General features: G+C 40.4%; 1 protein-coding gene across 3 annotated transcripts in view; it reads right to left on the minus strand.

Annotated features, from left to right (window-relative positions):
• Nucleotides 1-807: 807 nt before the first annotated feature.
• ST18 (ST18 C2H2C-type zinc finger transcription factor) overlaps nt 808-21468 on the minus strand; it is a 524976-nt gene continuing 504315 nt past the window's right edge. For 2 of the 3 annotated variants that reach the window (XM_069731332.1, XM_069731331.1), the window contains exons 21-22: nt 21205-21348; nt 808-6161 (exon numbers count right to left, since the gene is read on the minus strand). In XM_069731332.1, coding sequence (XP_069587433.1) covers nt 6021-6161; nt 21205-21348 — 285 coding nt within the window. In that variant the 3' untranslated portion in view covers nt 808-6020. The remainder of the gene's footprint in view (nt 6162-21204; nt 21349-21468) is intronic. The other variant, XM_069731333.1, reaches the window with a different exon arrangement.

The following is a 21468-nucleotide window of genomic DNA, read 5'->3' on the forward strand; positions in this document are numbered from 1 at the left end:
CGGCTGCTATCTGGAGGATATCCTGAACTGTGAACGACTATGTGAGTAAAGAGTCTGTAAAGAGACTGTGATACAGCGATGCAGGACACCCACGAGAACTATCCAGAGGAGGGCTGGCATGTGTAGGGTCTGCAACATATGAGGCTGTGTGTATGGAGATGTATAGAGACTGTAAGAATAGCGTGCGGTCGCCCAGGGAAACTGGACAAGGGAAGTCTGGCCTGCTTAGGGACCGCAAATCTAAATCCATGTGATATGTATTGCTTTGAACTGGTGTAAACTGGTCACTGATAATATCCACTGAAGTTATATGCATTTATGTGAATTGGACTTTAATGCTGTGAAGAAACACATTAAAAGAGACTTTTGTGTTTAAATTTGTGGGTCACTGCTTCTTCACTGCGTACGATGCTACTGCAGCTTTACAAGTAATATTGTTTTATTGTTTCATTTTTTCACCTGCGTATTTTAGATTTCCTTGTTCTTAGTTGATATACCCTGGCATAATCTTTATTTTTGGGTACTTCCTTCTTTGGATAGGTTTATATACAAAACCAGGAGTGTGTCTAAAACACTGAAGAGGTGTAAATTGTTGATTCCACTCATAATTTTGGGTCATAAATGTTGATACAAGATACTGATGTGTAAATAAAGCTTCAGGCTTTTAAATCATTTTTTGGGAGTCCCCCCCACCCAATGATCCAAAAGGTAAAATATTTTACACTACTAGAAACAAAAATGCCTAAAACTACAGCATATGGCATACAGCCTACTTACTAGAATGCAAATAAAGCAAGATAACGTTGCTTGGTGTTTTATAATCAATTTTATTTCCTAACTTCCACCAAATTTACAGCACAAACACAATTTGTTGCTCTGAATGTAAGAAATATTAATTTATGAAGTCACAATATATAAACTACTCCAAATAAAAATTGCATACATTGCTTCTTACAAAAGATCTAATTTACAGTGCTGCTCATTGATGCAATTTAACACGAAGAAAAAATAAAATCAGTGCACATTACAAAAAGAACAGATCAGTCACAAAGGAAGCAAATTAATAAATACAACATACACTACAAAACATCCGAAGCATCAGACATAAATTAATTAAGCCTTAGCAATAAATACATATGTTCTTGAGATTTCCTCATATTCAACTTAAATATAGAACACATTTAAACATAAATTAAATATTAACATTTGCAGTGATTCCAGTAGTTACTGCTTCATCCCTGAATGCCCCTTTCTATATGTAACAGCCATGGTTGTGTTTCTAGATGAGATTTACCTTTTTCTAGCAGTTATCCTATTATAAGAGTTTGTTGGATAGTCTGCACCGCTTATGCTGATCTTGCTTCCTCGCCCAAATTTGCATTAAAGCAGGAGGAGCTACAGCACATAATGTTTGTAGGCAAAAAAGATGCGTTTCATACAAATCAACATGAAAGAACACCTTATCTGCTTCAATCATACATGCAGTGTTGGGCTAACCCACCACAGTGGTCCCTGACAAAACCAGGGCCCTAATGCTCCAGCAAAAGACAACCACATTTGTATCTAACTTTGAAGCCAATTACTTACCTGTAGAATATTATCATTTTATTTATGGATGGTTCCCGAACAGATTTTTCCACATTTGGTCCTAACGAACAATTGTCCAACACTTTATACATATATTCTCAACTCATTAAACAGATTCATCCTTAAGCAACATCTTCTATCTGTTAGTCCTTCCTATCTGGGCATGTTTCATTTATTTCATTTATCATTTCAAGTTATAAATTATAAAAATAATTAATATTGCACTGCCTTTTACAGTAACACGATCCTTTCTTAGATCCTATCCCAATATGTAGTAGGTGCAATAATAATAATATTAGCAAATACCTCCAATTAGAAATGTGACATCGTTTTTCAGATTCACTATGTTGCTTACCTCATGTGCAGGCATTGCAGTAGCTTAGGTATCCATGGTTATGACCACTAGCAACCAGCTAACTAATTGTCACTATATCAGTGGTCGTAACCATGGTCTTGCAATGCCTGCACATGAGGTAATAGACGAATCAGAAAAACTGTATTACATTTCTACTCGGAGGTATTTGCTAATATTATTATTATTATACCTACTACATATTGGGATAGGATCTTAGAGATGGGAAAACCCCTTTAAATTCTTACAAACATGCCATATCTTGATAATTTTCTTACACATAGAACAGTTGCCAAGCTGCCAGTTGATGCCTATCAGAAGGGATATGGACCTGGAATTGGGAGATATGAGCATCTAAACTAAAGTTAATTTCAAGTGGGCCCTCCACCTTTTTCCGTTCATCATTTATAGAGGGCCTGGCACTTGCCACAAATTTGTACATTTTTTGACCTGGTGTAAATTCAGCTGTTCCCCTAAGTCTGGTATTGCTTTTCTTTTCTTTCTGCTCCTCTTGTCGTTACTGAATAATGGCTCCTTGTTTTACCTGTATATAAATCTAGGGTTTTTTTGTCCAAATAATCCTTCTCATTTGATCTTTCCCAGCGCATGCACACTGCAGTACTTTGCTCTGCCCTCCGCAGGGCAGAGAGACGAGCACCTGCGCAGGAGCGTGAAGGGGAACACTGTGTGGTTGACGTAGGACACGTCATCCACACGAAGCACAGAAGGAGGGCCAGGATCTCAAGAAGAGAGGAGGCACTGGACCAAGGTCAGCGATGCCCATTGAGTGTAAGACAGTCTTATTTTTTGCTTTGCAGGGCGAATTGGAGTCATATGCACAGAATTATAGAATGCTCTAACATGAGGCTGAAAGGTGGTGGCCGTAGGTTATATTGGGAAAAAATGGTGTCAGGTTCCCTTTAACTAAAAAGACTAGATTTATGTAAAGAAGGGGATACATCTCAGCAGAGAGATGCAGGAACAAAAGGAAAACATCAATGACATTTACACCAGGTAAAAGGAATTACCTATTTATGGCAATTGACTGGTCGTCTCTTATTCCTGGGGGCAGAATAACTATGCACCATCCATTTCTATAGAGAAGAAGATACCTCCACTCTTTACAATGTGAATTGAACCATTGCAAATGGCCTGATAAGCACACAGGGAAAACTTGGGAATTTATTCTTTTATGGATGGATGGTATCCTGTTTGTTATCTTCAGCCAAATTATCCCATATGTTAAAATATTCTAGACTATTAATGCTACACTAAATGCAGTTTTCACTTAATAGTAGATTTACTGAGGATCATACATTATTGCTAGCCACATTATTAGGAGTAATTGATAAATTAATGCTGCAATGAAGAGTTAGAACACCTGTGCTGTACATTTATTAATAAGATTAAAAGCTAGGCTTTAATGGCGAATTTCTCCATGCGTACCAAGTAATAAGGAAACCAGTCACTAGAATGATGTAGAAGTTTGAAATAACGTTTTAAACATGTCCCTGTTTAAACTGTCTGTTTCACTATGAGGGTGAAAAAGAAGTTATAAATCAGCATGTGCAATATGTAAGAAAGCTTACTAAGAGTCATCTAGAAGGTAGTGGTGAAGACTCGGAGTCCTAGTTGTTAGCTGACCATCATTTCTTGATTGACATCCTTCATCAAAGCCCAGATGGACATCGATCCAGGAAGTGGAGAATGGACATTCTAAGTGTCTTTTACATAAATTACACACCGATTTCAACATTTTTTTTAACCTAATAATAAACTGATCTATTTACATTGAGCAGTGTATTAATGGGGTTGTCTCATGAACAAAGTACATTTTAATCAATAAATCTTGGAATAAAAATAAGTTTGGTAACTAGATGTGTTAAAAAATGTTCCTGTGCTGAGATAACCTCATAAATGTTCCCTGCTGTGTACTGTGTAATGGCTGTGTCTGACCGTGCAGGAACATGGTCTGATCATATATCTCCTGGGCAGAGGAGAACGCAGTACAGAGTATATAGGGAGTATACAGACAGAACAGCATAGGTTCACAGCTGCTGCTTTATGTGAGATAAAACATTTCCCTGCCTAGTTAAAAACGTTTTATCTCACAGAGAGCAGCATCTGCAATCCCATGTTGTCCTGTCTGTGTGCTCTTTTCCTCCCCTCGCCACCTGCCCAGGAGCTGTGATATGATCAGGAACATTTTTTTTTTTAACACATCTATTTGTGGAACTTAATTTTGTTCCAAGCTGTATTGATTAGTCTGTAATTTGTTCACAGAACAACCCTTTTAAATATTATTAAAAGCTCTATAATGTCATGGCGTCATTTTTATCACCAAAACTCTAGTGACAAGTTCACTTTTCATTCATTCTGTTTGTAAAAAAAAATGGTAAGAACAGGAGAGTCCTAAAAAGTATATGGAAAAAATGTAATCTTTCCACCATTATCATTTACATAATTAAAGAACAAAAAAAAAATGATAGCCCACAGGACAGCATGCTATACGATGCAGTGTGCTTACAAAATTGAATATCTAAAAAAAAGTAAAGGCTCTTAAAGATTGTGAGAGATTGGAAAAAAATTGATCTGTAGTTCTTTTTTACCTGTTGGTTTTTCCAGAAACTATGTTGACAACCCTTTTAATGTTATAGTTACACAATGGCACATTATTAGAATTAAAAAATGCTTTTCTACACCCAGTCTACCTGTACAGTATTAAGGAATAATTTATCTTTCCAAGAAAGATCACCATTCTAGCTGTAGTTAAGGATTACAGGGACGTAAGTCACGCCTATTGAGAAAAGTGGAGTATGAGCGTAATCATTTTCAATGAGGCACATATGCACATGAGATGTACATACACAAGGCAGTTTAGCTGGTTTTTAACATCATCCGTTGCAAAAATATAGTTTGTGAAAATAAATAAAACAAGAAAAACGGTCAAAGCAAATTAACTGTCCTTGTTTCGAGTACATTGAGTATTTACACATGAACATATTAACTGTTCGTCTAGTACCAAGATGATTCACCCCTCCCGAACTTGGCATGTCAGTTATCTTCACAATCTATGGAGGTGTAGGGTAATAAAACACAGCTATAGTAACACAAATAAATAACCTACCATAGAAAAAACATTAGGTAATGCAATTCTCCTTAAACTTTCTAGGATTGCCACCTTATGCGGAAGAAGATTGGAATCATCTGTATAACAAAACATATCACCAAAGCAAAATCTAACTGAATGTGTAACTTTTCTATATACTAAAGGCTGTGAGGTATAAATTAGAATTTATTCAAGTGCTAGCAAGAAATCCGGCGTGACCAAAGTAATGACGTTACGAGAAACAATACTAAATGCTACTAATTATTATTGCTAGCATCGGCCTAAAAAATTTTTTAAAAATTATATGGGTGGTCATCTCCTAATTTGTGTCATCCCTGATCTTATGTTGCAGCAACAGTACTTGGAAAATTATAATGAAATCAAAAGGGCATTAGTACCAAAAATAGAAGAACTAGGATCCCCCATTTTTATCACCAAAGACTAACATTTCTTTTCATTCCATGATTTTTTTTTTATCACATTATTTTACAGAATCACTTTTCATTAAATCTATTTAAAATCCACTCAGAAAATAACTTATAAAAAGATATTTGTAAAAATATGGTAAGCCTAACAAAAGAAACATCATTAAAAGGTTTGAACAAAACCTCCTTCACCCCCCAAATAAATACAATTTATAAAAAATAGTTGCAAACACCTTTATACATTCACTATACAAAAGAAAGAGTGCAATAGAGAAAAATGAGCGAAAATAAGTACATTGAGATATACTTCATTAGCGGGTTGCTGTTAGTACAAACAGTCTTATAAATGTTAGTTTATTTTTCATGTTTTGTATTTTGTTTAATGACTGCTGGGGAAGTAAATAGTGCAATGTCGGAGTTGGTAATGCAGCACACCGATCGGCAATATTCTTTGTGCTTTTATACACAATCCAGCAGTCTATAGGTGGAGTCTATTCCTTTGCAGTCTATAGATGGAGTCTATTACTTTGTGAGTCCAGCAGATATGCTATACATGGATTCCCTTCACGGCTTGTGTTATACTTTCCAAGAGGGCTTTACATTCTGGGGAGTATTCCCGTTCCATATTGCTGTACATTTCAGTTAGTGTATTTACATATGCTTCAAAGTTATGCTCACCTATCGGTTCCTAAATGGAGAAAAGAAAGACTTAGGTCAGATAATTCAAGGTTTACCATAGAATTTCAGCATTATTCATTTGTGCATCAACAGTGCATGTAAAGATTAAAGTGCAGTACAAATAATAATAATATTACATTATGTGGAAAATTTCACTAAAAAAGCGAATTGTGACGCAAGTCACTTCTCACGCATAAGCCATGAGTCAGAATGGTCAAGGAGTCCAAGGTCAGAAGCCAGGAGGGTGTGTCATAAACAGAAGGAAGAGACAAAAGCATGGTCAGGTAACGTTCCGAGGTCAGAATACCAGGAGGATAACGGAAAAGAGCAGAAGGCATTAAACAGACAGATGCTCAGAACGAAGTCCAAGGTCAGGCAACAGAATATTAAGCATACAGAATTCAAGGCACAAGGAGTACAAACCTCACTAGTTGAATGTACATCTGGCAGAGGTCTGGGAGAAAAAGCTCAGTTAAGTAGCATGGCAATCACCCGGGATAATGAACACTTGGAGAAGGCCGACACCTCACAGTCTCAGATTGGATAGTTGAGCTGTCAATCAACACACTGACAGCTCAGAATGCCCCTGTATCAGATTGGATGGCTAAGCTGTCAATCAAAGTACTGACAGCTTCACCATGCCCCTGTACCAGATTGGATGGCCGAGCTCTCAGTAACTACACTGAAGGGTGGAACCGTGACAGTACTCTGTCTTCCAGGGGAGCCACTGGACCCCCAGGCTTCCCAGGAAATTTTAGATGGAAGGCCCTGACTAACTTTACAGTCTTCCCATCTTGATCAGGGACACATGATCTCTCCTCTGGTTTGCATCCCCTCCAGTGGATGAGAATCCACAACCCTCTGAACTTCATACTCCAGGCCACCATCTACTGAAATAAGAGGAGGCAGGGATGAGGGATATAATGCAGTAGGGACATACTCCTTTAATAGGGATTTATGGAACACATTATTGATGCGAACGGATGGAGGAAGCTTTAATCTAAATGCCACAGGACTGACAACCTCTAGGATCTCATAAGGACCAATAAACCTTGGACCCAACTTTGCTGATGGCACTTTAACTTTAATATTCCTTGATGACAACCAAACCTTAACCCGAATCTAAAAAACAGGACCCACCGAACGTATTTATTGGCCTTTCATTTTTGGCGAATCTGAGCAGTCCCAATATTCTTTTGAACCTCCCCAGACATCCCCAAGTCTTTAAACGGCAACCTCCATCCCAGAGCATTCAGAACTAATCCTAGAAAATTCACCAAAATGAGGATAAAAACCATAATTACAGAAGGTGAACGGTGAGGTTCCAGTAGATTGATTTACTCGACTATTAAAAACAAACTCAACGAGAGGTAAAAACAAAGACCAGTCCTCCCGTCGAGCTGCCACAAAGCACCTTAAAATTTGTTCCAAAGATTGATTTGTCCTCTTAGGCCTGGGTCACACTTGCGTGTGTAATGCGAGAAACTCGCACGCATCTCTCACATCAATACCCGGCACTGCAGCCGGCACTCAGGACCAGAGTGTGCGGCTGCATGTATTTCTATGCAGCTGAACTCTCTGGTCCGAAACGGCAGCAGCAGTGCTGGGTATTGATGCGAGAGACTCGTGCGAGTTTCTCACATTACACATGCAAGGGTGACCCAGGCCTTAGTCTGACCATTGGTATCAGGGTGGTAAGCTGATGAGCATGACAAGTCAATCCCTAGTTTACAGCAAAAAGCTCTCCAAAATTTCGAGATAAATTGTATTCCCTTATCAGACACATTGTTTTGAGGAATCCCATGTAACCTTACAATATGAGAAATAAACAAGAGTGTCTCTTCATTAGGTAATCCTGACAAATGAACAAAATGAGCTTGTTTGCTGAATCGCTCAACTACCACCCAGAGAGCAGTCTTCCCATCAGGCAAATCTAATGAAATCCATGTCCATGATCTTTCTGGAATAGGCAATGGAGCCAATTCCCCAGCCGGCCAGCAGTGACTGACTTTGGCGTGTGTGCAGACTTCACAAGTAGATACACAATCTTTAATATCATTATGCATGGACAGCCATCAAAAAAGTAGTAACGGCTTTCCATGTAGCAGAAACCCCAGGATGAACATTTAATCCGGAATAATGACATTTCTGTAACACTCGCAATCTTAGCTAGAGAGGTACAAATAACTTGGACATTGGGGAAGCGGAAGGAGCCAATGACTGAACTTTATGAATCTCCACTTTCAAGGTTACCATAGACACCATAATACCCTGGGGAATAATGGAGGCTAGAGAAGAAATGGGATCTAGACTATAAGATTATGCATCAGCTTTCACTTTCTTAGACCCTGGCCTGAATGTCTTCTTTTTAGTTCATATTCGATTTTTAGAGTATATATATGATATTTATGACACCTATTCCATTCACTGGGACTATATCCTTCTGACCGTCTTCAGTTGGAGGGCAAGAAGACATCATCAGTGGCCATCCAGATCGTATCTTTTAAAATTTGTTATTGTGATATTTGCAGCAATTTATGCTGCGAGTTCGTCTGTGTTATGGGTATATCTACTATATAAAGCTGAATGTGTGTGTGTGTGTGTGTGTATGTATGTCCGGGATTGGCATCTGCACCGTCGCAGCTACAGCCACAAAATTTTGCACAGTCACACGTCTGGACCCCGAGAGCGTCATAGGCTATATTGTGAGGCGAAATTTTAACCCCGCGCGTTCCAATTCACCAAACAATTTTGCCCCTATCTGCATAATGGGGAAAAAGTGAAAGGAAAAGTGTTGGAGGCGTCGCAGCTACAGCCACAAAATTTTGCACAGTCACACGTCTGGACCCTGAGAGCATCATAAGCTACGTTGTGAGGTGAAATTTTAACTCCGCGCTTTCCAATTCACCAAACTATTTTTCCCCTATCTACATAATGGGGAAAAGTGAAAGGAAAAGTGTTGGAGGCAAATTGACAGCTGCCAGATGTGAACAAGGTGGACTTAAAGAATGAGAGCGATGGCGCCAAAGAGTATATACCGATCAGTTGCTAAGGTGGGGCCCCGACATGAGATACTCACCACACATGGGGATATGAACACACACATAAAATGCGCCACACACTACCGCATGCTTGAACAAATATACCACCCTCAGCACACATTTCACCACACATACACCAACCTCGCCACATAAAAGTCGAAACACAAAAGTCGCCGCTCAAAACTCACCACGCGCAAAACTCGCCACATGCAAAAACTAGGCTCACGCAAAACTCGCCACAAGTGCAAAACTCACCTCATGGAAAACTCGCCACACGCAAAACTTGCACACGCGGAAAAATTGCCACATGCACAAAATTTGCAACACATGCAAAAGTTGCCTCACACAAAACTTGCACATACTCAAAAGGCACCAGACATAAAACTCACCACTCGCAAAACTCGCCATGCGCAAAACTTGCTGCACACAACTTGCTACACTAACCTGTCACATGCAACTCGACACACAAAAAGTTGCTACACGCATGTTGCCACACAAAACTCATCTCACAAAAGTCGCTACATGCATGTCGCCACACACAACTCAACACACACAACTTGACAAACGAAACTCGCCCTAAAACACACACAAGTCTGGTATTAGCCTTCAAAAATAAAAATCTGATTAATAAGCAGACAAACTACAAGAGCAACAAATGTACCATATAGGAAATACAGCAGCTGTCAGTCACATGACCTGTCTATTATGTGTATGTGGGAGCTAATATATACTGCCAGGGGGAGGGCTTCCTGTTGGCTGGGGATTTATCAGGCTGCCAATTTATCTTATAAATACTGAGGTAAAAATATTGAGCAAATAACGTGTTAACGAGGTCTAATACAGGAGATCACACAGGTATATACTTTATACAGGGGAGATGACACACAGATATATACTATATACAGGAGAGATGACACACAGGTATATACTATATAGAGGAGGAGATGACATACAGGTACATACTATATACAGGAGCAGATTACCTACAGGTATATACTATATACAGGAGGAGATGACATACAGGTATATGCTATATATAGAATATGACATACAGGTATATACTATATACAGGAGGAGATGACACACAGATATATACTATATACAGGGGAGATGACACACAGGTATATACTATATATAGGAGATGACATACAGGTATATACTATATATAGGAGGAGATTACATACAGGTATATACTATATATAGGAGGAGATGACATACAGGTATATACTATATATAAGAGGAGATGACATACAGGTATATACTATATACAGGGGAGATGACACACAGCAGGTATATACTATATACAGGGGAGATGACATACAGGTGTATACTATATTTAAGGGAGATGACAAACATGTATATACTGAGGTGAAAATGAGAGGTGTGAGGTGAAAATGAAAAGGCTTGAGTGCAAAATGAGAGGAGTGAGGGAAAATAGTGTAGTGATCGGAAAATGACAGATGTGAGGTCGAAATGACAAGTGTTAGGCGGGAATGAGAGGAGTGAGGGAGAAAATGAGAGGTGTGAGGGAGAAAATGAGAGATGTGAGGGGGAAAATGAAAGATGTGATTGGGAAAATGAGAGGCGTGATGGGAAAATAAGAGAATTGAGGTGCTCTAACTAACCACAGATATTTACTATGCCCAGGCAACGCCGGGCTCTTCAGCTAGTATGTTTTATACAATTCTCATTTTGCACTATAGTCACTTTATTATTGGCATAGTTTTATAATATTTGATATAATGGATTTTTCTGTGATAATATTTATGATCACTTTACTAGATATTATTATCCATTGTCGGGCACAGATATATGTATTTTGGGGAATAATGTTTGATATTTCATTTTTTTTAAATATTTCACATATTTCATGTACTGGACTGTCTTTTTATGTATATAGTGTCACTTACTGCACATATAGTCTGTTATGGACAGCTTTATGAGAATATTGTCTTTTTTTCTACTATGTGGTTTCATAATGATACCCACATAAATTCATTGTTTCACCTGGTAGGTAGTATTTTGTAGTATTAGGGAAGATATTCATGTATGCGATTTTGTTGTTAACTATGGCCACAAGGAAATTAGCTAGGGTGGCTCCACAGAGCAGGGTTATCTGGCTGACGATCCTTTAACTTGCCCACCATGAAAATGGCCGCTGATGGTGCGCGTGCGCATCGCGACCTGTCTCACACCGCGTACCTCAGGAAGGTGACTGTAACGCGCAGTGCGCATGTTGTCTTGACGTCATCGGGTGTGTGTTCACCCGCATGTGCACTGTGCAGTGACGCTGACATGAGGAGGCGAATTATGTGTGGGAGGCCGCGGGTGCACGTGCCATTTTGATTAGCGTGCTATGCCTCTATAAATAGGAAAGCAGTGACAGGACTGTTTTATCACATCCCCTTTGAGAAAGCTATCACGCAAAACGCGCATCAGGGGTCATGGGGAAGGTCACGACGTTATCCGGACTTACTATGGGTGAGCATTGCCTCTGATTTAATATGTGCTAAATGGATTTGGCGGTACCTTACTTATGACGAATACATATGACATTACTGCATAGTTAGGAACACCTGTGCACTTGGCTTTTTCTTTTTTGCTTATAGTTTATAATCTTACATATGTGCGTGCTCCCTCAGGTCATATAGTGGATATGTGACCCTCCCTTTATGTACCATCTTTTGTTTCCTCCTTCATTCGCTAATTTATTGAAGTATGTTATACTAGATGGCAGCCCGATTCTAAAGAATCGGGAGTCTAGAATCCATATATACTTTATTTATTCAAATGTAAGAATAATACAATTAATAAATAATAGTAAGAAAGAACAAAAATAATAGGCAGTATATGGAGAAAACACCAAACAAAAGTTCAAAATTGGTGTGAAAATGTCACTGAACCACTTCACAACTAAATATATATAGTTTTGGTAAATGGTATTATCATTTTTTTGACGAAATTCGGCAGGAGTTTGAAGAGCAACGTCACTGGGCCCGCCTCCACGCAGTAGAAACTTGCTGTGAGGTAAAAATTCAAAAATCACACCAAAATGGCGGGCGGAGTGTGTCACAGTACGGCACGTTTCTGATTGGTCGCTCGCAGCAGGCGGCAACCAATCAGACACTGGACACTGTTGACGTCACTTATCTCCGGACATTAGCTCCGGACATTAGCTCCGGACATTAGCTCCGGACAAAGCCACGGAAGTTGGCACAAATTGCAGGAAGTAGTATTCTAGGCAATTATATATTAGATGTGATTTAGGTGTACATCTAATAAAAATTGAATTTTTAATTAGTTACCTAGTGGGTGTTGTATATACTCTTTCTTCTTAGTGTTAATTATGCTGTTTAGAGTATTTCACCCGGCGATATGCCGTTTGGAGATATTAGGAAGGTTTTTCCGTTAATATACCCTTGGCCCTGAATATACGATGTGCTGGACAATTTTTGTTTATGCCTGGCCTGAATGTAATGTAATACCAAAATTAAACCGAAAGAAAAACAAGCACCATCTGGCCTGTCTAGAAGTTAACCTTTTAGCTGATTCAATGTAAGCTGAATTCTTGTGATCAGTGATCTCCTACCTGGATGAACCACCTTTTCCAAAAAATGCCTCCATTCCTCCAAGGCCAATTTGACAGCAAGCAACACTCGGTTCCCAATATCATATTTTCTTTCCGCCGGTGAAAATTTTTTAGAAAAAAAAGCACATGGACACAGGATAGTCAGAGTTTTGGGCCTCTGTAATAAGACTTCCCTAACTCCGATCTCTGAAGCATCCACTTCCACAATGAACCGTTCTTGGAGATCAGGTTGGATCAGGATGGGTGCAGATATGAAACACTGTATTAATCTTTCGAAAGCCCTGAGAGCACCCGGTGACCAAGCCTTGAGATTCAGCCCTTACATGTAAGGTCAGTAAGTGGATTAGCAATCTGTGAAAACCCCTTGATACATTATCTATAATAGTTGGCGAATCCCAGAAAATGCTGCGAAGCCTTAACCCCTTTCTGACATCTGACGTACTATCCCGTCGAGGTGGGGTGGGCCCGTATGACCATCGACTGGATAGTACGTCATAGTGATCGGCTGTGCTCACGTGCTCTCGCAGCTCAGGTAGTGCAGCTCATCCAGGAGGGCACATTAATACAAGCTGTGGCAAGAAGGTTTGCTGTGTCTGTCAGCGTAGTGTCCAGAGGCTGGAGGCGCTACCAGGAGACAGGCTAGTACACCAGGAGACGTGGAGGGGGCTGTAGGGGGGCAACAACCCAGCAGCAGGACTGCTACCTCAGCCTTTGTGCAAAGAGGAACAGGAGGATCACTGCCAGAGCCCTGCAAAATGACCTCCAGCAGGCCACAAATGTGCATGTGTCTGCATAAGCGGTCAGAAACTGACTCCATGAGGATGATCTGAGTGCCCGACGTCCACAGATGGAGTTTGTGCTCACAGCCCAACACTGTGCAGGATGCTTGGCATTTGCCACAGAACACCATGATTTGCAAATTCGCCACTGGCGCTCTGTGCTCTTCACAGATAAAAGCCGGTTTACACTGAGCACATGTGACAGACGTGACAGAGTTTGTAGACACTGTGGAGAGCGATCTGCTGCCTGCAACATCCTTCAGCATGACCGGTTTGGCAGTGGGTGAGTAATGGTATGGGGTGGCATTTCTTTGGAGGGCCGCACAGCCCTCCATGTGCTGGACAGAGGTAGCCTGACTGCCATTAGGTACAGAGATGAGATCCTCAGACCCCTTGTGAGAACATATGCTGGTGCTGTTGGCCCTGGGTTCCTCCTAGTGAAGGACAATGCCAGACCTCATGTGGCTGGAGTGTGTCAGCAGTTCCTGCAAGATGAAGGCATTGAAGCTATGGACTGGCCCGCCCATTCCCCAGACCTGAATCCGATTGAACACATCTGGGACATCATGTCTCGCACCATCCACCAACGTCACGTTGCACCACAGACTGTCCAGGAGTTGGCGAATGCTTTTGTCCTAGTCTGGAAGGAGATCCCTCAGGAGTCCATCCTCCGCCTCATCAGGAGCATGCCCAGGTGTTGTAGGGAGGCCACACACTGAGCATCATTTCCTTGTCTTCAGGCATTTCCACTGAAATTGGATTAGCCTGTAACTTCATTTTCCACTTTGATTTTGAGCATCATTCTAACTCCAGACCTCCTTGGGATATTAGTTGTGATTTACATTGATAATTTTTAGGTTTTATTGTTCTCAACACATTCCACTATGTAATGAATAAAGATTTACAACTGGAATATTTCATTCAGTGATATCTAGGATGTGGGATTTTAGTGTTCCCTTTATTTTTTTGAGCCGTATATATACATCGGCCCAGTGTATCCTATATCAGCTATATACATCGGTCCCAGCATATCCTATATACTGTACAATAGTTACATCGCTCCAGTGTATTCTATATGATGCATGTACACTACCGTTCAAACGTTTAGGGTCACTTAGATATGTCCTTATTTTTTAAAGAAAAGCACATTTTTTTCCAATGAAGCTAACATTAAATGATTCAGAAATACACTCTATACATTGTTAATGTGGTAAATGACTATTTTAACTGCAAACGTCTGGTTTGTAATGCAATATCTTCATAGGTGTATAGAGGCCCATTTCCAACAACCATCACTCCAGTGTTCCTATGGTACTTTGTGTTTGCTAACTGTGTAAGAAGGCTAATGAATGGTTAGAATACTTTTGAAAACCCTTGTGTAAGTATGTTAGCACAGCTGAAAACAGTTTGGCTGATTAGAGAACCTATAAACCTGACCTTCCTTTGAGTTAGTTGAGAAACTGGAGCATTACAATTGTTGGTTCCATGAAACTCTCAAAATGGCCAGAAAAAAAGAACTTTCATGTGAAACTCAACAGTCTATTCTTGTTCTTAGAAATGAAGGCTATTCCATGCAAAAAATTGCCAAGAAACTGAAGATTTCCTACAACGGTGTGCACTACTCCCTTCAGAGGAGAGCATAAACAGCCTCTAACCAGAGTAGAAAGAGAAGTGGGAAGCCCTGCTGCACAACTGAGCAACAAGTCAAGTACATTAGAGTCTGTAGTTTGAGAAATCGATGCCTCACAGGTCCTCAACTGGCAGTTTCATTAAATAGTACACGCAAAACGCCAAGGTTAACGTCTACAGTGAAGAGGCGACTCCGGGATGCTGGCCTTCAGGGCAAAGTGGCATAGAAAAAGCCATATCTGAGACTGGCTAATAAAAGGAAAAGATTAATATGGGCAAAAGAACACAGACATTGGACAGAGGAAGATTGGAACTGTGGCACTGTGGGACAATTATCCACAGCGCTCACACCGACGCACATAGGTGAAGCGAGTTCATTGGCCGTGAACTTGCAGGACCAGTCAGACGGCACCACGAACAGTAGAACTTTCTAACGCTTGTGGTCTCGTCAGACTGGGAATATCAGTTCACAGAGAAACACTGAGCACATGGTACTCAGCTTGTCTGCTGGATGACACACTGCATGGTCGCATCATGCAATCTGCCATCGAGATGTGCTATAGCTGAGCTGAACCCGTCCTGGGACAAATGGATTAAAAGCATCTCTGCGGAAAGGTGAGGAATACGGTTGTTTGTTTATTTTACTTCTTTTGCAGATGATGAGGGCATCAGGGGAATGGGTGAGGTCATAACTATGGTTTAATTAAGAATATTAAAGGAGTCTGTGTCATTCTTTCATTAAAGGACTTTTTTCTGGATGTCTGTGTTTTATTACAATGTGACTATGGGGTTAGTAATGGGGGCATCTTATTGATACCTCTCCATTACTAATCTCTGCGCTTGAAGTCACCGGACAATAGAAAGGTCAACCCCACAACTATCACCCCACTTGCCACCGCTACAGGTGCCAGAATTTGGTGCATCTTAGAGATGCGCCTTTTCTGGGATGGCTGAGAACTGATGTTTTTAGCCTGGGGGGGCAGGTATCCATGGACTCTTCCTAGGCTATTAATATCAGCCTGCAGCTGTTTGCATAGCCTTTGCTGATTATTAATTGTAGGGGGACCCTACATTTTTTTTAGGGTCCACCATTTTAATAGCCAGGAAAGGCTAATTATACAGCTGTGAGATGATATTAATAGGCTGGGAAGCTCCATGGGTATTACCCTCTTCCCAGGCTATATACATCTACACCCAGTCGTTGGCTTTCCCTCTGCTGGTTTCAAAAATTGCACAGGAACCCACGCCATTTTTTTCTGAAAAATAATCTTTTATTAATTAAATACATGTCCAGTAATTTGCACACACACTGTACTAATTGTATTTGTCACTGACATCTATATATCTACCTATACCATTTGTATTTATTGTATGTAATCCATCTCTTCTATACTGTTGGCTCATGCAGTGATTTTATAGAACACAGCATATGAATTACTGGCTTTTCTTCTATCTATCTATCTATCTATCTATCTATCTATGTAATATATATGTGTGTGTGTGTCACTGACATCTATATATCTAAGTATTCTGTGTGTATATACAGTGGGTACGGAAAGTATTCAGACCCCTTTAAAATTTTCACTCTTTGTTTCATTGCAGCCATTTGTAAATTCAAAAAAGTTCATTTTTTTTCAAATTAATGTACACTCTGCGCCCCATCATGACTGAAAAAAACAGAAATGTAGAAATTTTTGCAAATTTAATAAAAAAGAAAACTGAAATTTCACATGGTCATAAGTATTCAGACCCTTTGCTCAGACACTCATAGTTAAGTCACATGCTGTCCATTTCCTTGTGATCCTCCTTGAGATGGTTCTACTCCTTCATTAGAGTCCAGCTGTGTTTAATTAAACTGATAGGACTTGATTTGGAAAGGCACACACCTGTCTATATAAGACCTCACAGCTTACAGTGCATGTCAGACGAAAAGAGGTCAAAGGAACTGGCTAAGGAGCTCAGAGACAGAATTGCGGCAAGGCACAGGTCTGGCCAAGGTTAAAACAGAATTTCTGCAGTACTCAAGATTCCTTAAATGGAAGAGCACAGTGGCTTCCATAATCCTTAAATGGAAGAGGTTTGGAACCACCAGAAGTCTTCCTAGATCTGGCCGCCCAGCCAAACTGAGCAAATGTGGGAGTAGAGCATTGGTGAGAGAGGTAAAGAAGAACCCCAAGATCACTGTGGCTGAGCACCAGAGATGCAGTAGGGAGATGGGAGAAAGTTCCACAAAGTCAACTATCACTGCAGCCCTCCACCAGTCAGGCCTTTATAAAAAATTTGCCCAACGAAGCCTTTCCTCAGTGCAAGACATATGAAAGCCCCCATAGAGTTTGCTAAAAACCACATGAAGGACTCCCAGACTATGATAAATAAGATTCTCTGGTGTGATAAGACAAAGATAGACCATTTTGGCGATAATTCTAAGTGGTATGTGTTGAGAAAACCAGGCACTGCCCATCACCTGCCCACTACAATCCCATCAGTGAAACATGGTGGTGGCAGCATCGTGCTATGGGGGTGTTTTTCAGCTGCATAGACAGGACAACTGGTTGTCATTGAAGGAAACATGAATGCGGCCAAGTACAGAGATATCCTGGATGAAAACGTCTTCCAGAGTACTCTGAACCTCAGACTTGGCCGAACTCTGTGACCATTCTTGACTGGCCCAGCCAGAGCCCTGACCTAAACCTAATTGAGTATATCTGGAGAGACCTAAAAATGGCTGTCCACCAATGTTCACCATCCAACCTGATGGAATTGGAGAGGATATGCAAGGAAGAATGGCAGGGGATCCCCAAATTCAGGTGTGAAGAACTGGTTGCATCATTCCCAAGAAGACTCATGGTTGTACTAGCTCAAATGGGTGCTTCAACTCAATACTGAGCAAAGGGTCTGAATACTTATGACCATGTGATATTTCAGTTTTTCTTTCTTAATAAATCTGCAAAAATGACTACATTTCTGTTTGTTTTTTAGTCAAGATGGGGTGCCGAGTTTACATTAATGAGAAAAAAATTAACTTTTTTGAGTTTACCACATGGCTGCAATGAAGCAAAGAATGGAAAATGTAAAGGGGTATGAATACTTTCCTGTATATCTATGGTCAGGTTATAAGACCCATGGTCAGACTGTGTATTGTGATCTGAGTATGGACTGTACATTAATATGTCTGAATCCCCTTTTCAGGGGTGAAGGACCACCAGGATATTTTACAAGATATTATCTCCTCTACAGAGTTATTTTCAATGATAAAACATCCAATAAAATGTATTTAAATCCTTAGTGTCTTTAAATAATGCAGACTAAAGATAATGTTTTGTTTCATAGAAATTCATATGGTGTCTATATCTTTCAGCTTGGGACATAACTATATAAATCTCTCCCATCAATATAGAAACCAAATCTGTGAAGTGGATTAACTCAATATTTCAACCTACAAATGAGCGCCAAAGGTGCACTAAAATAAAGTGCTATCAAGGATGTAGTTACTGCTTACCCATGTTGTGTGTAATGTGGGATCCATTCCATTTGCCCCCGTGTTTCGCATAGTACAAGTAAATTGTGTTAATGAGGCTACCAAATATGATTGTTTTATTGTTTTTTTTAAGTAATTTTTTTAACTATATTAAACTTTTTGGCCCATTAAAGGCCCATGCTTTTACGTGTTATATATATTTAGAATGCATTGAAATGCCTATATTCAGCCTGGTGGATGATTTAGGAAGGACTTATCACTGTAAAAAATATTGTTAAATGTTTCACTGATGCTCCAAGGTCCGGGCAGCTCCATATATCATTACACCAAGAATATGTTTTCTTATATTTTTTTTATGTGGACCACCTCTTTTAGCATAGTTCTTTCCCTTTTTAACCAATCAGCCCCCGTAATTGCAATCTCCAAACTGATGGTGGCATCTCGTGTTAAATAGCCCTGATCAGAGTTTTCTACAATCATGGCCATTAGTAGAGGATACCACACTTTTGCCGCCCCAAGAGCCATTATATCATGAATATATTTGTAAGAAGCATTGAAGCATTATTGCAGGTTTTAAGCTCATGGCAGGAAGGGCTAAAGGTTTCCAAATTGTAGTTTAACCAACTAGTGTTATATATATTAAAGGGAACCTGTCACCAGAAAACACACTATTAACCTGCAGACATGAGATTAATTTGCAGGTTGATAGTTATGAGTCTGCCTGGTGCCCGTACTTAGCCGGACGCTGCAGGGAGAAAATGAACCCAGCAGCATTCGGGTTTCAGTCACTGGGGCGGCTCCAGCACTGGTTCAATCACCACTCTGTGTATGGAGAGCAGTGTCTGTAACCATGCCCCCGGCCCTGACTGACAGTGCATCAGTGCCGCCCCCCGTGACTGAACTCTGAATGCTGCTGGGAGGAATAAAATCTTTCCTGGTGACAGGTTCCCTTTAAGAAGATACATGCCTCCACGTTTAATCAAAAAGTAAAGAATCTTATTAACTTACTAGATGGTGGCCCGATTCTAATGCATCGGCTATTCTACAATATGTATGTAGTTTACAGCCACGTAGTATATAGCACAGCCACATAATATATAGCACAGACACGTAGTATATTGCCCAGCCACATAGTATATTGCACAGCCATGTATATAGCACAGCCACGTAGTATATAGCACAGAGACGTAGTATATAACACTGCCCATGCAGTATGTAACCCAGGCCACGTAGTATAGAGCACAGCAATGTAGTATATTACCCAGCCACATAATATATACCACAGCCACGTAGTATACAGCACAGCCCTTGTAGTATATAGCACAGAGATGTAGTATATAACACAGCCCACGCAGTATGTAACACAGCCCACGCAGTATCTAACACAGCCCATGTAGTATATAGCAATGTGAGCACCATATCCCTGTTAAAAAAAAGAATTAAAATAAAAAATAGTTATATACTCACCTTCCGGAGCCCCCTGATCCAGCCCAGGCATTTACCGATGCTCCTCGCGACGCTCCGGTCCCAAGAGTGCATTGCGGTCTCGCGAGATGATGATGTAGCGGTCTCGTGAGACCGCTATGTCATCATCTTGCGAGACCGTAACGCATGGACCGGTCACCGGAACGTCACGAGGAGCGGGAAAGGCCTCGGCTGGATCCGGGGGCCCACGGAAGGTGAGTATATAATGATTTTTTTTTTATTTTTTATTATTCTTAACATTAGATCTTTTTACTATTGATGCCGCATAGGCAGCATCAATAGTAAAAAGTTGGTCACACAGGGTTAATAGCAGCGTTAACGGACTGCGTTACACCGCAGCATAACGCGGTCCATTAACGCTGCCATTAACCCTGTGTGAGCGCTGACTGGGGGGGAGTATGGACTGCGGGCACTGACTGCGGGGAGTAAGAAGCGGCCATTTTGCTGCCAGACTCTGCCCGTCGCTGATTGGTCGTGGCCTTTTTGCCGCGACCAATCAGCGACTTGGGATTTCCGTGACAGAAAGAAAGACAGACAGACAGAAGGACAGACAAAGAAGGAAGTGGACCTTAGACAATTATATGGTAGATATATGACAAACAATTGCTAAACTTTTGCTGATCAGTGGTCATTTAAATTCCTGCTTACGTTAAACTAAATGATGCTCACTGAGTAATCTATGCTAGATCGCACAGTGCACATAGGCTGCCATAATTTTAATCGTTCTATTTACACAGGAACAATGCATTGCCGAGGACGATGATCATTTCAAAACGTTCATTCATCAGGTGATCAGCAGGCTGCTTACACGGCAAAGTAATTATGAAACGAGCATTTTTGAGAATGCTCATTCACAATTATCTAGCATACACATGCAGCTTACGGGGCAGGAATGTCTACAAGTCATTGTGCTCCTTCAGTAGAAAGTCCTGAAAAAAGCAAGAGGTTGAAGGGAGGAGAAGAAAACACTTGATAGGTTCTATATGTAGCACATTTTCAGGTAGATGCAGTTCCATTTCTAGTCCTCATCATGGGAACTTATATGGTCTTACCATTTGTGGAAGCTGGATATCAGCAAGACTTGAAATAAGGGCTTGGCTTAGACCAGCCAGCTCTTTCAAAAGACTTTCATTGTTCTGCTCTATGAGTTTGTTCTCCTCCTCTATTGTTTTCAGATTTGTCTCCATTGAAGAGATCTAAATCAGAAAATTAATTTCATTGGTTACAAGGAAACTTGGTGATTATAGTTGGAACGAGGAAAACAAATAATAAACATTTTGCAGCCCTATGTCGTATTTTGAATGTAGAACTATTAT

This window comes from Ranitomeya imitator, chromosome 6 (assembly GCF_032444005.1).
Source record: "Ranitomeya imitator isolate aRanImi1 chromosome 6, aRanImi1.pri, whole genome shotgun sequence".
Lineage (NCBI taxonomy): Eukaryota > Metazoa > Chordata > Amphibia > Anura > Dendrobatidae > Ranitomeya > Ranitomeya imitator.